This window comes from Oenanthe melanoleuca, chromosome 1A (assembly GCF_029582105.1).
Source record: "Oenanthe melanoleuca isolate GR-GAL-2019-014 chromosome 1A, OMel1.0, whole genome shotgun sequence".
In the NCBI taxonomy this organism is placed as follows: domain Eukaryota; kingdom Metazoa; phylum Chordata; class Aves; order Passeriformes; family Muscicapidae; genus Oenanthe; species Oenanthe melanoleuca.
The window spans coordinates 63,302,623-63,321,436 of record NC_079334.1 but is presented as its reverse complement, the minus strand read 5'-3'; the positions used below and the strand labels follow the sequence as shown (position 1 = coordinate 63,321,436).

General features: G+C 42.5%; 1 protein-coding gene across 1 annotated transcript in view; it reads right to left on the bottom strand.

Annotated features, from left to right (window-relative positions):
• FRMD4A (FERM domain containing 4A) overlaps window positions 1-18,814 on the bottom strand; it is a 174,414-nt gene that overhangs the window by 45,461 nt on the left and 110,139 nt on the right. The window contains exons 8-11 of the mRNA XM_056516370.1: window positions 16,775-16,858; window positions 10,082-10,147; window positions 9,813-9,870; window positions 7,932-8,018 (exon numbers count right to left, since the gene is read on the bottom strand). Coding sequence (XP_056372345.1) covers window positions 7,932-8,018; window positions 9,813-9,870; window positions 10,082-10,147; window positions 16,775-16,858 — 295 coding nt within the window. The remainder of the gene's footprint in view (window positions 1-7,931; window positions 8,019-9,812; window positions 9,871-10,081; window positions 10,148-16,774; window positions 16,859-18,814) is intronic.

The following is an 18,814-nucleotide window of genomic DNA, read 5'->3' as shown; positions in this document are numbered from 1 at the left end:
GTATTAGTTTGGGGTATTTCATTTTCTTTCTCTTCTCAAAACAAGAAAAAAAAAAAAAAAAAAAAAAAAAAAAAAAAAAAAAAAAAGTCTCTAGTGTGATATGATGTGGGTAAAGCCCTACCAATGATTTTCCCAGAGGCTTGCCGTCCTCCCTTCCCTCGTGGAATGAGAAAATGGCTTGGCTAAGTAGAACTTTCAGTGGTCTGTCAGCAATCCCAGCTCACTATCTAATTACTTCTTCGCCTCAGGCTTCAGGCCTCTTTTTTTTTGCCAAACAGACAAACAATTTCTGGTCCAATTTGAGATCCCTTTTGCTGTGTGCTGTTCTTGTGGGACCACACCACCCCAGCAAACATTTCTGGCTAGAGCAAACACAAATTGTCTCTAGATCTATGTAATAACCACTCTGCATTCATTCATTTCCATTATGGAAACACAATTCTCTATTAAATTTCAAAGTGGTTTATTGGCTCAGAGATACAGCAGAGCATCAGATCACAGAGGGAAGAGCTGCTATTTGGACAAAGCATTATTTGTCTAAATAATGCCACTTGATATTTGTGTCTGTAACTATACACAGACTGGGAGATCAGACTTGACTTTCAATACAACCAAATCCACTTTCACTGCACATATATATCTGGTAGCTGCTGTTAGATTGTGCATTGCTGTCATTATGCTGTGTGTGTCTAAATCAATAGGTCTACAAAGAACCTTTTTTCCTGAATGGTTTAAGTTAAACTTTCTCCCTTTTATTCTCTGAAAAGATATCAAAGTGACTGGATCTTTCTGCATGGAAGAGCTCTCCTTTCTGGCACAAGATACCATGTATTAGATAAAGGATGCCCATTCTGAGACAGCATCTGAGCAGGGTGGGGTGTGAAGGAGCCTGAGCCTGCTACTACTTCAGAGCCAAGCCTAAGTGCTCAAGGAGGTTTCAATCTCTCTCCAGATCTCCACCCTAACTCCAGGGCTCTGAGGTCCAATTTGTTTCACTTTGTGCTGGCAGAGTGATTTGTCTTTGCATCTTGTTGAAGTTCCTGCTGTGTGCTGCAGAATCATTTAAGACTTGGCTGCTGCTTTTACACAGAATTACTCTTTAAGACCTGAATACGACAAAGGACTTAGAGAAGGGAGTTTTATTTTGATGGGACTACTCCCATATTTAATGGTAGCCATGGGCTTGACTTGGCAAGATGGGATGGGACATCATGCTCTAGCCTTTCTGAATTCTCACAGAAAATTCTCACAGAAAACCCTGGGAACTGTATGTCTAATGGTATCACCACAGCACACTAAACACCAGAATAGTGCTGGCTTCTTTATAGAGCAGCAGTGCCTTAGACTGTGTATTAATGTTTGCAAGCATTGTAGTTGATAAAACGACTTATTTACCTACATAATGGAAACTCAGCATGACTAATTGTATGATTCTAAAAAGTTCATTTACCTAGATAATCTACTCACCTGTCTGAAATCTGCCCTCTTTGGGAGATTGAAGCAAATTATTACCAGCTTTTATGTGGAGGAAAAAGTGGTGATGATGACCTTATACCTAACTGTTAATTCATCCTGGTTCAACCATGACAAATTCCATGCAGTTGAACTCCTTCCAACTTGTTCTGAGCTGTGAAGCTCTTGTCTCGCTCCACGAAGTTACTGTATAGGTTAATGACTGTTTCTTTCTCTGGCTGCAGTGATTTATGTAGACTGTATCCATATCTAGCTCCTACAGCTTTGCTGTAGGATTCTGATTGTGGGTCAGATGGTGAATGGGATTGGGAACTGATCGAGGTTAAGAGTGACCACTTTTTATGGCTGGGTGGTGCTGAGCCAGTCTGATCCCTTCCCTGGAGCAGTTTCCTTCCCAACTGGACAACTATACCAGGATGGCTGAGGAAGGGGCCCAGGGGAGGAAGTGAGCAGTGGGGGCAGGATTGTGATGGGGGAGGAGAGCGCTAAGGCCACTTCAGCTGATACTGCTGCCAAAAGAAATGTTCACTGAATCACAGCCCATTGGCATGTCCAGCCAAATCCTGTGGAAGTTCTCGGTGTCAGGGGCATAATCCTGCTTTCCATCCCAGTGTGCTTTGATGTAATTTATTCAGCTCCCAGTGTATTTGGCAGCTCTTTGGCACAGTGGCAAGGCAGGGAGTAGTGCGTGCTGAAAGGAGAAGTGCCTGGTGCTGGATGGTAGCAACCCCAAACCAAGGGCAAATGGCAGAAAAAAAGGTGCTGGTGAGAACATGGTCTCCTGTCTAACAGGGATGGAATAGGGCATTTCAGCAGGGGAAGGTTTTAAACTGTGTCTGCTCTTCAGTGGTTGCAGGTCAGGGTTTTATGTTTTAAGGACAGAAACTGGGTGAGTAACATCTCTCTATGAGAAGAAACAGTGTGGTAAGGAACCTCACTTTGTATGTCTTCCTCCTTCCATGCTCCTCATTTCCAAATACTAAACCAAGACTGAATTTCTGCACTATAAATTGAGTTGAACCCACTGTGACCTGAAGACTGGTTCAGTTTACAGCCAAGTCCATAACCCAAGAAGCACGAAGGATCAGCAACGGGAAGAGAAATGAAAACGCAGAGCAGAAGGAGTCAGCAGGTAGTCCTTAACAGCCTGCTAATCACAGTGAATAATTTATTACAGCAATGCCACAGAGACTCCCTGAGCTTTTAACCACTATTTCCTGGAAATGGTTTCTGCTCGTTTTTTATCATTTGTAAGTTTGAAATCTTCTATCCCTGTCTGCAATGCAAAGGTGTTTGCAAAGATCCTAGGAAATGATGAGAAGCCCAATGAAGCATGAGTCCAATACATTTTCTGACCTCACTTGATTCTGGATGCCCTAAAGAAAGTCCAGCCCTGAATACACCCTGTGGCTTAGCAGCATGCCAGTGAGAGGAGTGAGACATGCTTCATACCTCTGACAACAGAAACCAGCCTGGTGTCAAATCAAACACCCTCCCTGAACATGAGGATTTATAACCCCTCCCAAAATCCTCTGAAAATAGCCAACTCAATGTTAAAACCCTGGATGGAAGGTCACACTTTCAGAGCTATCTTCAATCCTTCTGAACTCTCGGCCTCTATTGTATCATGTGGCAAGCTTTGCGAGTGAATTGGGTTCCCTGTAACTAATTTGAATTTCATGTTTCTTTTGCCTTTTTGACTCTCCTGGTGTTAGGACAGAGAGCAATTTGTCAGCTTCCTTCTCCCCATCATTCACTACTTTCTGTACATTTCACATCAATCCTTACCTTATGTTTTTTTAAGTTACTGGTCTGTCATTCCTTCACCACAGGAAGCACAAGTTTAACCACTCCATCAATGCAATTACTGACTTGACAACGCTTCATTATGCCCTAAAGCAGAGAGGATCTATTTGTTCTGCAATAAAGCAGCTCTTAATTAGGCTATTGCTCCTCCTGTGTAAATATCTCATTTTGCCTCTGGAATTGGGAAAGTTCACTCTATCTCTTGTTGTTTGGGAAAGACCAAGTGGAACTGGACAGCAATCTTTCACTTTCTGGACACAATTAACGTGCTGATTACTTTGCTCATGCTTTTGACAAGCAGGTGATTTTTCTCTGATCAGACACTTAAAGCTACTGAATTTACTTGTGCTCTGCATTGCTTGGTAGGATGGATCCAACTCGCCTCTTATTTTTGTATGTTTAAACAGGAAGGCAATCTGTTACTTTTGCTTTGGATTCATGACGACACTGCAAACCAAAAATTAAATTCTTTGTCATGAGAACCCAAAGACTGCTGTGGAGACTTTATGACAACTGACAGAACATTCTCAGAGCATGCTTCATTTACTCTCAGAGAAAGGATAATGCTGAGAAAAATTGGCTGAAACTGGTGGCTGTCACAAGGAAATTTTTAGTCAAGTTACATTTATGGCTGAATTTTGTGATGCCTGGCATTTTATCTTATTTCTAAAAACCTTTATTCCCTTTGGGTTCTCTTCAGTAACCAGATAATGTAAGCAGAGATAATGTTTATGAGTCTGAGAAAAAAGGCACACTTTAGGTCTCATTACCACTAGCTTTCTATTGAAGAAAATGAGATAACACTATATAGATGTATCTCTTACAAAGCAACTAAACATTATTAGACTCTCCTTTAAGGTAATTTTATTTTTGGTGATAAGTTAGGCATTTTCTCTGTCTTTTTTATCTGCCATATGGAAGTCCTTTGGCTGACTTTGTTAATCATTCACTCTTCAGCTCGGAGTTAATTGTTTACTAACTATTAAACTGTGTGCACTAAAAAAATGCCTTTGGGCTCTTAGATCAGTGGGAATATCTCACTAGAACAACAAAGATATGCCTAGTGCTACTACTTGGGTGTGCAGATCACACAGCTCCAGGCTACACCGTGGCTCTGTGTGTACAGGTCTCTGGGGATGGAGTGGAGTCACATCCCTGTGTGCTGGTCAAAATGGACACACGCAACTCACAGACAAATGCTCACATGGGGCTGCTGCAGTGCTTTGGCTTTCTTTCCAGTTGCTCTGAAATTCAAGCAGAAAACCCTCTAATGACCCTTCCCTGAAAATTATGGGTTTGGTCTTTTCACAAGAAAGCGTTTGCAAAAGCTAAGTTTAACATAGAGGAAATGGATTCTGTCCACCCTGGAAGCTGTGAGCTGCCTCTACACAAATGACACTGGTTCTGAAAACTTCCAGAATGCCTCAATATATGGTTGGCAGGACAGCAGCCATCTTTCCACACTTGATACTCCCTCTTCTTGTTCAGCTGGAGTGTTGGATTTTGTGTAGTATACCAAAACTTTTTGCAATTATTTCATACCCAAAAATGAACAGCTAGCTCATAGGGACCAAATTTGCACTAGAACAGGCAACATTCAAGAGGAAGCCTTTGACAGGGCTCGCTGAGTCTGAGAGCTATCCCTCAACAGACAAAAGAAAAAGGATGACCCTCAAAATGATGGCTTTGGGTAGATTCAGGGCTTCCACAAAATTCAGGCACAGGCAGGAAGGAACATAAAAATAGAAATACAGAGACACATTAGTCTCTGCTGTCTAGGTACAACTGCATTCCAGTTTAATAGCCCTGCATTCCCACCTGAACCACCCAGGACTAGGTGCCAGATACCCATCCCAGCTGCATCCCCAGTAATGCTGGAGAACTTGATGCCTGAGTGAGAGAACAGTGCAAGCAGGATGAGGTTCTGGCCCTGCGTCAGCCTCAATTCTTCTCTCCAGTCTCAGCTAACTTGCTGACAAACCTGGTTAGTTTTCTAGAGCCACATGGCTGATTTACTCCAGCAATTTAATGAAATCATGGTTTTGAGTGACTGCTAATGGGATCACCCGAGATAGGTTCAGCTGCTCAGTGTGTGTTACAGTTTTACTCACAAGCACAAGAAACATGGAAATCTAACTAGGATGACATATAGGAAAACATTGCAATCTCCCTCACACGACAAGCAAGGTTTTTATATGTGCTTAATATTAATGTCTTGATTTCAACTGCTTGTGTTTTTTTCCAGGAAGATTTATTTTACCATTGTAAGTTTTCAATTTGTTTTTGGCATCGGCAGAGTGCAGGAACAAAATATTAAAGATCAGAAACACCACAATCTCTTTCCCCCTCCCCCACTAATTTTACCTTGCAGAAAGTTCAGTAAGGTTTACCTACCCCTCCCATTTGCACAGCTAGGACTTGAAACAGTGCATGCTGGAGCAGTGAAATGAATCAGATACTGTGGCAGGCTGCTTCCAGATACCAAGGTTATTGAGTGCAATTTTACAATCTAATTAGCAAGAGGATTAAACACTACGCCTTGCTGAGGCAGTTGATCTGCTTTTGCCAGAGGGGTTTTACCACCTGTGTAGGGTAAGAAGTCTTTTTACTTGCTCCACAGAAGGTAAAATCACTCCATGGAGAAATAATGAAGACTCAGCCACTCTGTCCATGTCCCATCCCTGATTCAGGCTGCTCATTTTGGAACAGTTCTGCCAACAGATGGGGTTTGCAAGCATCATGTAGCAGAGAAATGCTCATCTAGGCTGGCTTTTTACTGTTGTGGTCTCTGGATTGTGGCAATGGACAGATCCAAGCCCGGAAATTCCTGCTGTCCCTTCCCACCCAACCTTCTCTCACAGATAAATGACCACTTCTGCCACAGCTCTTAGTGGTTTATACATAAAGCAGCACCATTGTTTTGGGTCTGCTGGATTTCACACATGATTTGCTGAGACCAAAAAAACTAATTCCCAATAAAGAGAAAATCAGCACCTTATTTTTTTAGGGTTACACTTGCAGAAAAAGGATCAGAGGTGCCTAAAGCCCCTGATTTGAGGTGCAGTGTGAGTGCTAGAGGTAGACTAGTGGGGACACAGAGAGGCTGGCAAAGATTTTATCAAGCTCCAGAAACAAAGCTACAGAATAGATCACCCTGAACAGCTGAGAGGAGAAAGTAGAGAAGCTGAGAAAAGAGGCTTGACCCTTCTGGTGGAAATGTGTCTCCTTTAATGCAGTCAGAGCACCTCATCTCTCCTCTCCTTCCTTCTGATGCTCTCTACCGACCCTCTCATCCCAAGAGGGCTGACAGTAACTGCTATAATGTGTGAAAGGCTGAGTCCTGTCATGGCAGGGCACTAATTTCTTCCAAAGAAATGTCTGTGTTCCTAAGACTGACTTCTGAAGGCATCTTTTAAGTACATGTCTTCCCTGGGGGGTTGGCACTACTGGAGATATGTGGGTGCAAACACCTAGCCTAGGCATGTTTTAAACTACCATGTGTGGGGATGGCTTGCCCTGCAGGCAATGATTGATCCCAAATAGATGTGTCTTTTAGTCTTTTTGAAGACCTCCTTACTCTCCTCGTCCTTTCTTTTAATGAATAAAAGTGCCATTAATAGCCTTCAGTGAATAAAAGGCTAATTGATGAACCTATTGTCTCTTGCTGCCTTCTTAGCAGTTCAGTTTTCCACCAAAACCTTAATTCTAGTCCATTTTAATAGAAGATGCTCTCTGTGAGTACCAAGCAGTGTCCAACTTGAATGTGACCAGAGAAGGTGAAAGAAGAATTGGTATAGAGACAATGCAAAGAGAAATACAGTACATTAATTCACTGTGGAAGCTTTTGCATCCACAGAAGAGCTGCCCAATTGATCCAAATCATGCAGTTCTGCAGCCTGAAGCCAGCCTGAGCCTTGCCTCCCGATGTTTCCACAGGTTTGCAGTGCAACACTGTTGCTAACCGGCTGTACATTCCCACCTGCAGGGCATCTGCTCAGGGATGAGGTTTTTTATATTAGATGGCTCCCTAGGTGGGAAAATCCAAACACACCGGTCCCCCTCATAGGCTGAGCTCAAGAATCAAAACTTACCATGCCTCTTTTTTAGGCATGTGTTGAAAGTCAATTTTCCCTGCTACCTTGACATTAACTCTTCAGTTAGGAAAATTGTTACTTATCAAATGTAATGCTGGTCCTTAGAAAATAATGCAATTTTCTTTTTGTAATAAATGGAAGCAGTTTTCCTGTCTCTTCAACCCTTTTTCTCTCAGATAATTTATGGCTTGACAATACAGTATCAAGGGTTGGCTGAGCACCCCCAATCCACCACTGCCAGTGAATGGAAGGTCTCCAACACCTAAGAGGATCAGTCCTTGAGTTCCCATCTACATCTTATGAATCACACAAAAAAGAAATGTAAAGTGCAAGATTAAGTGACGCTTATTTCCTCCAAACCCCACAACTTTTAATAAATTATGAGCTACTTTAGTCCATTAATTCTTTGCAGACATTGAGACAAGTTTGGGAGAAAATGAACATCCTTCAAAAATCACATGAATCAATGCCAGCATTTGGTGTATATCACACCCTTGACTCAAGCTATGACAAGCTTGTGTGGCAAGCCCAGACCTTGGTAGAAAGGTATACACTTACCTTTCTTGGTTTCACTTTGTCATGGTAGTCATATTGAAAAATCCCCTTGTAGCTAAGTCCTAACCACCATGGAATTCCCTGCTTGTCCTGAAAGAGAAAACAGAGGGAGTCATACTGAATATGATCGGGAAATGCTGGAGATTTCCTGTGTTGTTGCTCAAGATGAAGATTTGTTTCTAAGTAGTATCTTTGAATGGGTGTTGTTAAATTTCCCCCTGCCAAGTTCCCACAAGTCACAAAGCTCCATAATGTTTAGAAGAGATCTGTTTCACTTTTGGCTATGACATATAGAACAATTTAAAATACATCACATGTGATCAAGTTACTCAAAATGCTCTTGGGGACGTGAGGAGGTTTGACATGGGTCCCTTGTTCAGTGGTGCACCCTCTTTCTCTTCCCTGTAAATTATTCAGTCTGAACACTCAGATACTGGAGAGGAAGGAAAGTGAATCACCCAGCTGACTTGAATTATGTGGAGGGATTTTAGCATTAGTCTTGAAAATGCAGCAGTAATGGGATCTGAGAGCTACCAAGTGATAAGGTCTGACAGGCTTGGACCCAACTGCTTTGTGTCTGAGTGTGCCATAAAATGTCCTTATGGAGTAATGGCTGATATCTGATCCCAGTCTCTGCAATTTACTGAGCTGAAGTCCTCAATGAAATTACATCTGTTCTGTTAATGTGATAGAGAATGGCAAGGTAAAACACAGCAAAACCAAAACCCCCATATCAGGCAGAAGCAAACCCTATTATGTGCAATATTTGCTGCCTCATTGCTGCTCACTGCTGCTTATTGACCATGGGGAGCTCACTGGAATAGCTCTCAAGTCTTTGCAGGACTGAATCCACTAGATTTTTCTTGCTCCAGAGTAGTCCAAGAGATCTGGATGCAAAGGGTGCTGGAGAGATCCTGCCCTCTGAGAAAAGATGAGGCTAATGCTCTTTGCAAAATAATAATAACAACTTTATTATTACATCCTCTTAGCAGGAATAGACTAGAAATGCATCTCCTGAGACAGGTACAGTCAGATACTTGAGTTTTTATAGTACCCCATGTGTGCAAGACATTACAGATGTATGAAAAACCATATGATCTGTGCAGAGAGATAATGATGACACATCAAAACTTCAGGGGTGATAAATGAGGAAATATGCTCTGGGGAATGTGGTTCTAGCTTTCTTTCTATGTTTATTGATTTCTCTACTTAAAAAAAGTAACAAATCTATGCAGCTGGTCAGGCAGGGAAGTAATAATAATAATAATAATAATAATAATAATAATAATCTGGAAATTTTGGTGATAAATCTTTAGACAAAAGAAATGAGGGACTTCATGAATAGCTGCATGAAGTCCATATAGAAGTGGAGAGATGTTTGGGGATGAAAATGTGTTACCTATCTCTAGAGTACAAGATATTTCTGGCATTGAAAAGATGTACAATCTCTATCCATCTACATATCTCATGTCAGGGGAGCTGCAGTGTGCAGGTCATGGCTGGCCCTAGATGCACGTTCATGGATCTGCCATCTGGGAAAGATCTGACCTCCTGGAGCTACAAAAAGGATTGTCTGCCAGAGATGTGTCTGGCTTGTCCCTTTGGTGGTGGTTCACTGGCATTGCCATGCTGCTGACTGAGCTGAACACTCCAGCACAATAGGACTGCAAGAGTTTTATCTCCAAGAACAGGATTTTCCTCTTTGGAACTGTATTTACTAAACATGCACACACAGCTGAAATAAGTTTATCCTACCTCAGGAAGTGAAATGAGACTTTAGCAGCAGTGTATTGTATTCTGAGAGCAGGATGGCTGTTTGTGCCTCTCTCCCTCCCTCTCCAACAAGAGTTTAATTCAGTGAAGGACCCTTCTTGTAGCACGTACCTTTACTGCGTAATAATGCACTCCATATGTTGGGAGGGATTCTACAATGCTCATGTAACTGCAAAACAACACAGAAGAGAATAACACGCCTGAGAAGCTGAGAGGATGATCTGAAAAAAACTCTGATAAATAAATTATTGTGCCAAGAAATACTTAAAATGAAGCATTGCATGAGATGGGAAGCATAGTTACATATTATATTTACAGTGCTGTAGAAATACTTCCTAATAAAACAAAGGTCACAAAGAAATCATTCTGATTTTACTTACTTCACAATCGCTTGACCTCTTGTCTGACCATTTAATTTCTTGTAATGTTCAATGACTCGATCCTCACTGGAAAGAAAAAAAAATTGAATATTTTATATAATGGCATTGTCATGACTAAAAATCTTGTCAAAAGCTGAAGAGATACTTCTGTTAACACAGCTACTGACTGACGGAATCAAAAGGTGCCAAACAAAACCATTAGATGAGGGGATTTGGTGCAGACCAGGGCAAACTAAGGAGGAGTCACAGACTGAGAATAAAAATGGTTTTCTATGAGTTGGGTCAGTGGAAGAACCCTTTTCCCTCACAAACATAGTATCTACTTGTACAGACTTTTCCCTTTCTGCATTCCTTTCCTTATCTACAAATGATGCCCACAATACTACACTGAGGGCAAACACATTTCTGTTGGAGCTGCTCAAGATCTGCTTTGTCCTAACTGCTGTAACTTCTTTTTAAGCCCATCATGTCCTCTGAAAGATGGGCAGAACTGTCAGAAATTAGTGGCCAGTCATAGCCCTGAGACTGACAGATTCCTCCTCACTGCCACTGCATAAGTGCAGGTGCACTATTGGAAGTACTCTGGAGCAATCTCTCTCAGCAGAGAGCTGAATTCTTTAGTGTACACAGAAGCAACAATAACAACAGTGACAGGGGTTATTTCCAGGGCACTCAAATTTGAGTTTCTTTACTCTTAAAGTACTCATGTGTGTTTGCTTACTTTTGAGTTATACTAACTTGCATTCCCCCAGGCAACTCCTGGCTATGCACTGGGAGCTGGCATGAGCTGGGGCCCATTTCCAACAGCTCTTTGGAGACTAAGATAATTTTATGTTTTAGGAAGACAAGAACTATGTAATCATGGGTTCCAAGGTGAACCATGGAGGCTGTTCCACACTAGTGGGCTTCTGTGTCAGGCAACAATTCTGAGTGTGTACCAATGAGCAGTAGAGATGGAGCATCCAAGAGAGATTAGCATGACCCAAATGACAGATTGAGAGACACATGTAAGTTCACTTTTAAAGCATTTCACTCATTCTTCTCCAGTGAATGGGCAGCAGATCTATTTGATGCATACAATCAGCAGTGCTAGCAAGGTCACAGCATGGCAAGGGGTAAGCCAAGGATCCAGGGCAATGCACACAGGACATGCTCTGCTACACTAGCATGACAGAACATCAAAGTCCTCAGGTTTCAAACCAGTTTCTTGCTCCTTATTTTGTATTTTATTTTTGATTCCCAATGACAGGGAATCTGTTGAGTCCCCTGGAGATATTGTACAGAATTTGTTAGACAAAGAGGAAGGAAACCTAAACTACCTTCATGCCCCCTTAGGGTCCTCCGCACCTGGCTTTGCATGAGCTTCCATCTGTGTCGCATTTCTATCCCATGCTATCATGCTGCATGTGGTTTAGGGCATTGTGAACTGGCATTCCTCCCTCTCTGCATTTTCTGGATCCAGCAGGATCTCCTAATGGGGCTTTCAGTTGTCCACCATGTGGTAATCCTTCCCCAGGCAGAACTGAAGCCAGTTGTATTGCTACAATACCCAGCAGTGTGGGATGATGTGGTAGATGACCTCACCACAACAGCTCAGAGATGCCCACGGAGGCTTTTGTGGAGGACTGCAAAGTGTTTCACCAGCTTGGCTTAACATAACTGCATCTTCTCATTGCTGCCTTCCCCACTGCACCCCTGTGCCAGAGAGGACAGAACCTCTTTTAGAAAGACAGCCAGAATCTTTGGAGCTGAAACATCTTTTAGAAAGAAGAGGCACAAGGAAGCTGACGATTGTGCAGCCCTAATAATGAAGAGAGAAAGGAGAACCAGAAACATCAGTGAAGGCAGCAAAGAGCAATTCAGAGACAGACTGTCGGACTGTCAGCAGGGCCAGCTTTTCCCTCACAAGCCTGTTGTTTATCTGAGAGTAACTGCTTTCCTTACTTACTCACCAAGTGGCTTCCCCCATTCATCCTACAAAAATAAAAGAGCCCTTTTCAGGGCTGTCCCATCAGCAGGAAAAGGGTGCTGACTGAGCCAGTGACACATTTATTACATGGGTAAAAGGATGGTCCAGCTCTCCCGTCAAATCCCTCCAAATCATTTTAATGCTTAGAAAATGATCTGTAAGCTCTAAATTCTACAGCTATGAAACCATATTCAGCACACTGATCCAAGCAAGTACCACAGATGTTATGGGTGTGCACATGAAGGCAGAGCCCGGGTCTCCTGCTATGATTATCATAAACAGGATTACTTTTGGAGCAATAACTGAATTACATGAGTGTTCAGTATTGGAAGATCTCCAAAAAACATCATTCTTAATAAAAAAGATAGACAGAGAGGGCTTACAGCCCTTTGAAATTACCTCTTAAAACCATGATTACATGTGGATGCAATTCCTGTCTCAGACAGGAACAAACCAGGAGTGACTTCTCAGAAAATGATGGAGTTTCTTCAGTGGAAAACACTCCTAGCTTTATTTTCCACTCTGTGCAGTTTATTGCACAGATCAAGTGCTCATATTGCTGCCATTCAAGGAAAGGGTAGATGTACTTGGACATGCTGATTATTTAATGTGATTCCGGGTGTGCTTTGTTTTCTTACAAATTATTTTCATAAAATAATTGATATGTTCCTAGACCATACTCCTTGGGTAGGGAAGCCAACTGATGGCCCATTTCCTTCAAAAGGACAGATCAGATGTCAGGGAGTCTTCTTGAACAGCAGGACAAAGAGTTGTGCTTTTAATCCACACTAGAAATGTGGGATAGTCCAGACTTTACCCAGTTCTTCTAAACAAATGCAGGCAATGCTATACCTCTATTGCTCTGTTAGGGTACTGATGATTTTTCTCAGTAAAATATTTTGTGGTCTACAGATGTTAAGAGCCAGGTAAGTATAATCTTTGTTTCTTCTTTCCTTTGGACAAAAAATAAAAAGCCTGCATTATAAATGAAGCCATATTTAAGAGTGGGATCTGAGGCCTTTCACCTTCCTGCAGCAATGGCCTTGTCACTGGGGAAAGAAACATGTACTCCAGAGCATAATTCATCCAATCTATTTTGGATAGATTCCTTGGGAGAAGGTTACTGCTGCTTCTGTTGCTGACAGCAAAGGGAGCTGAGGGCACCTAGCTCAGATAGCAATGTCCACACTGGAGAAACATTCATGGTCAGAACAATCTGTTTGACAGTCCCTCCTCTAACAATTCTCTGAACTTCCTTTTCCTCCCCACTGCCCTGTGCCAGCAGGATCATCCGGCACAGAGGTTGCTTTCTGCCTCCAGCTCTGGGTTGGAGGGTTAAGCTCAGCACATGCCAGGGAAAACAAGCAAAATCATTCACAGGTCAGAAGGAGCATTAGCAGAGCCTATAAAAATGCTGCCCTATCATTTCAGCTGTTCATCTCAAGGCAGCTGCCATGCTGCTATTGACAGCTGGGAGAGTGCTGGGACACTGCTGGGACCACCAGCTGACGTCTCCTCTCCCCCCTGCTCTGCCTTATTGCTGTGTTGGTGACACAGAAACTCATTCACAGTGCAGGGCTGGCAGAGGATGCTTAACTAATGTGGAGACAGAGACACAGAGGCTGCCGAAGTGCTGCCGTCTGTTTGCCAGCTCATAAAACATTCCCCCCAAACTGCAGAAATTAATACATGGATGATATCCTGCAGCAGAAAACCCTGATAAAGATCTTTAGAAGTAACAAGAAATCCCTCATGTCCCAGCAGCTTATAGAACTGGACAGCAGACAACTTGCAAGCAAATGCAGGCCTTGAGTTTCTCATCATCAGATCCAGATTTTCGAAGTTACTTGCTCCCTCCCTCTCTTCCCAGCACACTGAGCTGTTTCAAATAGCTGTCCAGTCATCGCTGTTCCTTAGTGTTATTCTGTTTCTAACCTGACTTTTCAATTTTGATTATATTATTGAACAAATAATGTCTTTATTTGCAGTCATATGCTGTCCTTCTGAAGCCACCAGCACCTCTTAGGCCAAGGGACCAAGAGCTGGACCAGGGCCACAGTTCTGTGTTGAACCAAAGAATATCACTAAATAGTGGTTTTCAGCTGACATTTTCAGAGGTGGGTTTTTTGGCAACACTGATGCTTTGGGCTGCTAGAAACAAGCATTCAAAGTTTGTGGAAAGATGGGAGAAGTCTATCGTCCCCCAGTCTGTTGAAAATCCCATTCTAGCATCCACTTTTGTGTTGCTGCACCTCATATTGGCCTTATTAATGACAACTGAATACTGTTAGGCTTGTCAGGGAGGATCTGAAATGAGATAAAATGCAATGATAAGTGTCTGCAAAGGAGCACTGTGAGTTAACATATTTCTAAAGGTTCTCTCCAGTCTCTGTGATTGGTTTCATGCCTGTTTCCATGCATGGCCAAGAGAAATCAAAACTCAGGGCCTCAACTCTCTCCTGGACTGTGTGGGAGGACCAGTTCAACTTTCATTTAAAAGAAAAAGAAATACAAACAAACCCACCAAAAAGCCCCTTCTTTCTTCACCAGTAATCAGAGATGCCAAAAGATGCTTGAGAATAAGATGTGCAAGTGATTATTCTGAACCTGGAGAAAGCTGCAAGGGATTACAGTGCAGGAAAAGGCCTACACCAAAGGTGTGGAACCAGGAGACTCCATGAAGGTGAAATCAGAGGCACAAACTGTGCTGATTTAAGAATCCAGGACTCTTCCCACAGGTCTTACTACATTTGGCAGGTTTAACAGCTGATGCTTTTTAATGGTCTATGATGGAGATGTTTTTTTTTTACAGCATCTTGCCCAAGGTACCACAGTATTTACTTGATTATCCATTTTATTATCTCTGAATCCATTTCTGGATTAAGATTGGAGCTGATAAAAATAAAGTTCTTTTGTTTGTCTGTTTTAAACTAACTAGAGCCATTACCCTTCCCACCTTTAATGTTTTAAACATTTCTTTCCAGGGATGGATATTCACTTGTGACTGCTCGTGCTAATGCTGAAGAACTGCAGAATAAAACTGATTGCTCACAGTAAGGTTTGGATGAAATCTGCATCCAGTACATAATCTGCATGTGATGTGAAGAACTGTCAGAGAACACAGTTTTAAAAATCTGCTCTCTTAGATCACTGAAGTTTGATCTGCACTTTTGAGGCTTTTTGTCTGATTCACCAACAGACGCTTCCTGAGAGCATTAAGTGTTTCAGAGGGAAAAAGGAAAACAAGCCATCATTAAAAAATAATGAACTACTAATGTTAAAGAGGTCTCTGAGACCTGGTTACTGACATGAAATCACAAGGGAGTCACAGGACTGTAGCCTCTGATTTTATTACTCCATTGGCAACACCACCTTCCCAACCTGTGACCTGTTCTCAGTCACATGAGACCCCCCCACTAAATTAAGTACAGCTGCAGTGCTGTACCTTGTTTATAAATGCAAATACTCATATTCTGAGCACGAGGATTTTACATGGCTCTTCTCACTATGTGGCACTTTATTAAGACCTTAGGCCATGTTGTTGCTGAAGGGTTGGATTTGCCTTCCCTGTCAATGCCTACTTGTTCCCAGCACTGCTCCTCAGATGGCTTTCAGCTTGAGCTCCCAGTCTGTCAGTCAGCCAGGCCACCTGGAAATGTACTGCTTTTGAGCTTGAGGAGTAGTTTTTGGAAAAAGAGATGCTCCTAAGAGGAAGACTATTCTTCTTCAATGAAATGGCAGCCTACATTTATCATTTTTCATGAAGATTTGATTTGGCTCTTAGAGAGAAACATCAGGAGATTGTGATGATCCACAGTTATTGTGTTAGTGATCCTATTTCAGCTGGGGGCTCTGAATCTCTCCCTATATTCTCAGGAAGACCTCACAATGAGCTTGCCTATGACTTGACATTAGGTACAGTTCATTCTACTGTTGTAGCCATGCTAGGAGAAGATGATAACCTTTTTGGCAAAGAGAAGAACCGAGATCATAGCCTACAAGCTGATTTGCTTCCTCCTGCTACCCTCAGAGGACCAAAATGCAAAAGTTAAAAGAGTAGCAGATAAAGAAGTTCAATCCAACCCCCAGGCTTACAGCCTAATGCTTTAAAGGCAAACATGAAAGAGCAACAAGCAGAAAATGGAGTGAAAGTATCTCTCCTATAATGAACAGCCTTTCCTCAAATTCTTTCCTATCTGCACAGATAAAAAGCATATGCAGGGTGGCACAAAGAATCTATGTGTGTGGCATATAAAATCTAAATGTGACCCTACTCTATCCTGGGCTTACTTTTCAGTGCAATAAAGACAGAGAAAACAAGCATCCAAACACTGAGTTCATGTAAAAGAAGATAAGTTCAGCTGTGCCATCAGAGAGGACTGGCAAGATGGAACTGAATCACTCAACACAGGGCAGTGCAAAACATTGACATTTCCAACTGGGAAAACTCTTTCACAAATGCAGAGTGATGTGAAAGTAAATGGCACATTAGGCCTCTTGACTTCATCAGGACACCTGCACACTTACAGTGGATTTTTGGCCAGGCATTTGGCAGATGGGGGAACTGAGGCCCAGGATGGTAGCTCTACTTGTGTTAAGTCATGCAATGAGTCAGTGACAGACCCAGAGCCAGAAGGCAGGAGTCTCTGCATCCCAGTTCCACTCTGAGACCACACTGCCAGAGCCAGGTCCTGCACGAGACACTGCAGAGACTGATACATTACCAGTAAGCGAGGGAAGGATGCTCCTTCAGCGCTGGTGTTGGAAGGGCTGGCAGCTTCTTTAATTCATTCCTTACAACTTCATTGCTGAAAGAGAGTTCAAAAGGAGGATCAGGCTACAAGAAAACAACCACAATATTTGATATGACTTGACCTAGCTGGCAGGCTGCTACAGCTCTACATCTGTTCCTTCTTAACAAAAGGCACTGGGGTTTCCTTTTTCTCCTCTCTTTATTTGTTTTATGGCAGCCCAGTTAACTTTTCCCTCTATTATCAAAATTGGAGAGGAGCTCTCCCAGATGGTTATGTTGAAGCACTTCCTACCAGTGACTGGACACAAAAGCCACCATGTCACATGTCACTGAGCAGGGTGTCACGGACATGTTCATATAGTGAAAAAAAAAACAAAGAGCAAGAAAAAGTGATGCTTTCAGCTGCAATTTTACACATTTATTTAATGCCTTACAAACTGCTACAAAAAGTAATAATTTGCTTTCTTAGCATCACAGGTTGTTCTTAACCTCTTGCCCAGTGACCTGTCCTTTGCATAACATCTTCACTGATAAGACTCCACTCTGAATTTGGGTCCTGCCACACAAAACCTTCCTACACAACCACCTCACTAACATTCTTCTCCCTCCAACCTCCAGTGGTCACAATGGCCAGCTGGAGGAGCATCACTGTGCAGCAGAGAGCAGGGAGAGCTCAAGAAATGAGAGGCAGATTCTCACAGATGAAATGAAACCATGGGATTTTCTCCTACAAAACCCAAATGCCTCCCTTCCCACTTTTAAACACACATGGAATTGTGTGCACATAGAAAAAAAAAAAAAAAAAAAGCCTCAAAGGCTTGGGGAGGAAGGCAGTGCTGCTATTAATTTTTAAAATTGTAGAAATACACAGCCAAGAGGGCCAGACAGGACACGGAGGAGTGCCAAAGAATTCATGTTTATTGGCTTACTTCTTACCAGCAAGTTTTTCTCTCTTCTTGTACCCTTCCCTTTATCCTACCCAAAAGTATGGCTGTCCTGGAGCTGCAGAGAGAGAGATACCTCTTCCAGAGCTCCAGATTTCCCAGTCCACCAGCTTCTCCCATGGGGCTGGCAAACAAGCAGACAGGTAGTCTTGACCTCTCTGGCTGTAGACCAGAGATCCTGACATCTGCTAAAGACTCAAGGAGCCCTTGGACATCCCAGATCACCCTGGTTTCATCCTTGTCTCTGGGACAGTCTGTATGTTGACTTGTAGAGAGGTGATACTGCTTCAGTTATAAAAATCTTCCCACAGCATTTCTCCATTTGCAGCAGGCTCTGCCTGAGACCTAGGTGGGTTTGTCTGTATTGGAGTCTGCAGGTTAATTGCTAGGTTGGGCCATAGGGTAAACTAACATAAATCCTGGAGCAGGCATTTTGGGCATGTCTACAGACATTTATTATTTATTATTATAGTAGTTCCTTGACAATCAATTAAGTAGTTTTAAAACAGGACCAAACTTCTAGTCAGGACAAATCTGTGAGAGATGCCCAAGTCTCAATTAGGCTCAAATTTTGCAGAGTGAAGATGTGCTGAATAGCACACAAGAACTGAGGGGACCACTGCCATGGAAAACCACTCTGTAACACCTCCTATGCCAAGCCAAAAGGCTCTAGACAAACAGTGTTTAAACACCCACTCCTGCCCAAATCCCCTGGCCATTTGGCCATCAGAGAGCTCTTCTCTTCTAAGTGCAAATGCTCAAAAACTATTCACAATTATTCTTCCATGGAAGGTAAATATCTGCACAAGTCTGAACATGAAGCTACTCTGCTCTGTGTTATCTCCTGATCTGAGTGCTCTGTTCTGTGACTGACAGCCTAAAAAACAAGTTGTTGCTTTTTAGAATCTCCTCCACAGCATGTGCATACTCAGCTCTTACTGAGGTTTTTGACATTTTGAAAGAAACTGGGAAAAAAGGATAGAACCTGGGACAATGAGAGCACAAGCAGCAGTCACTGCCTTCAAATGAAGGTTTTTTGAGGCTGGCTGCTCAGAGAAGGAAGTTGA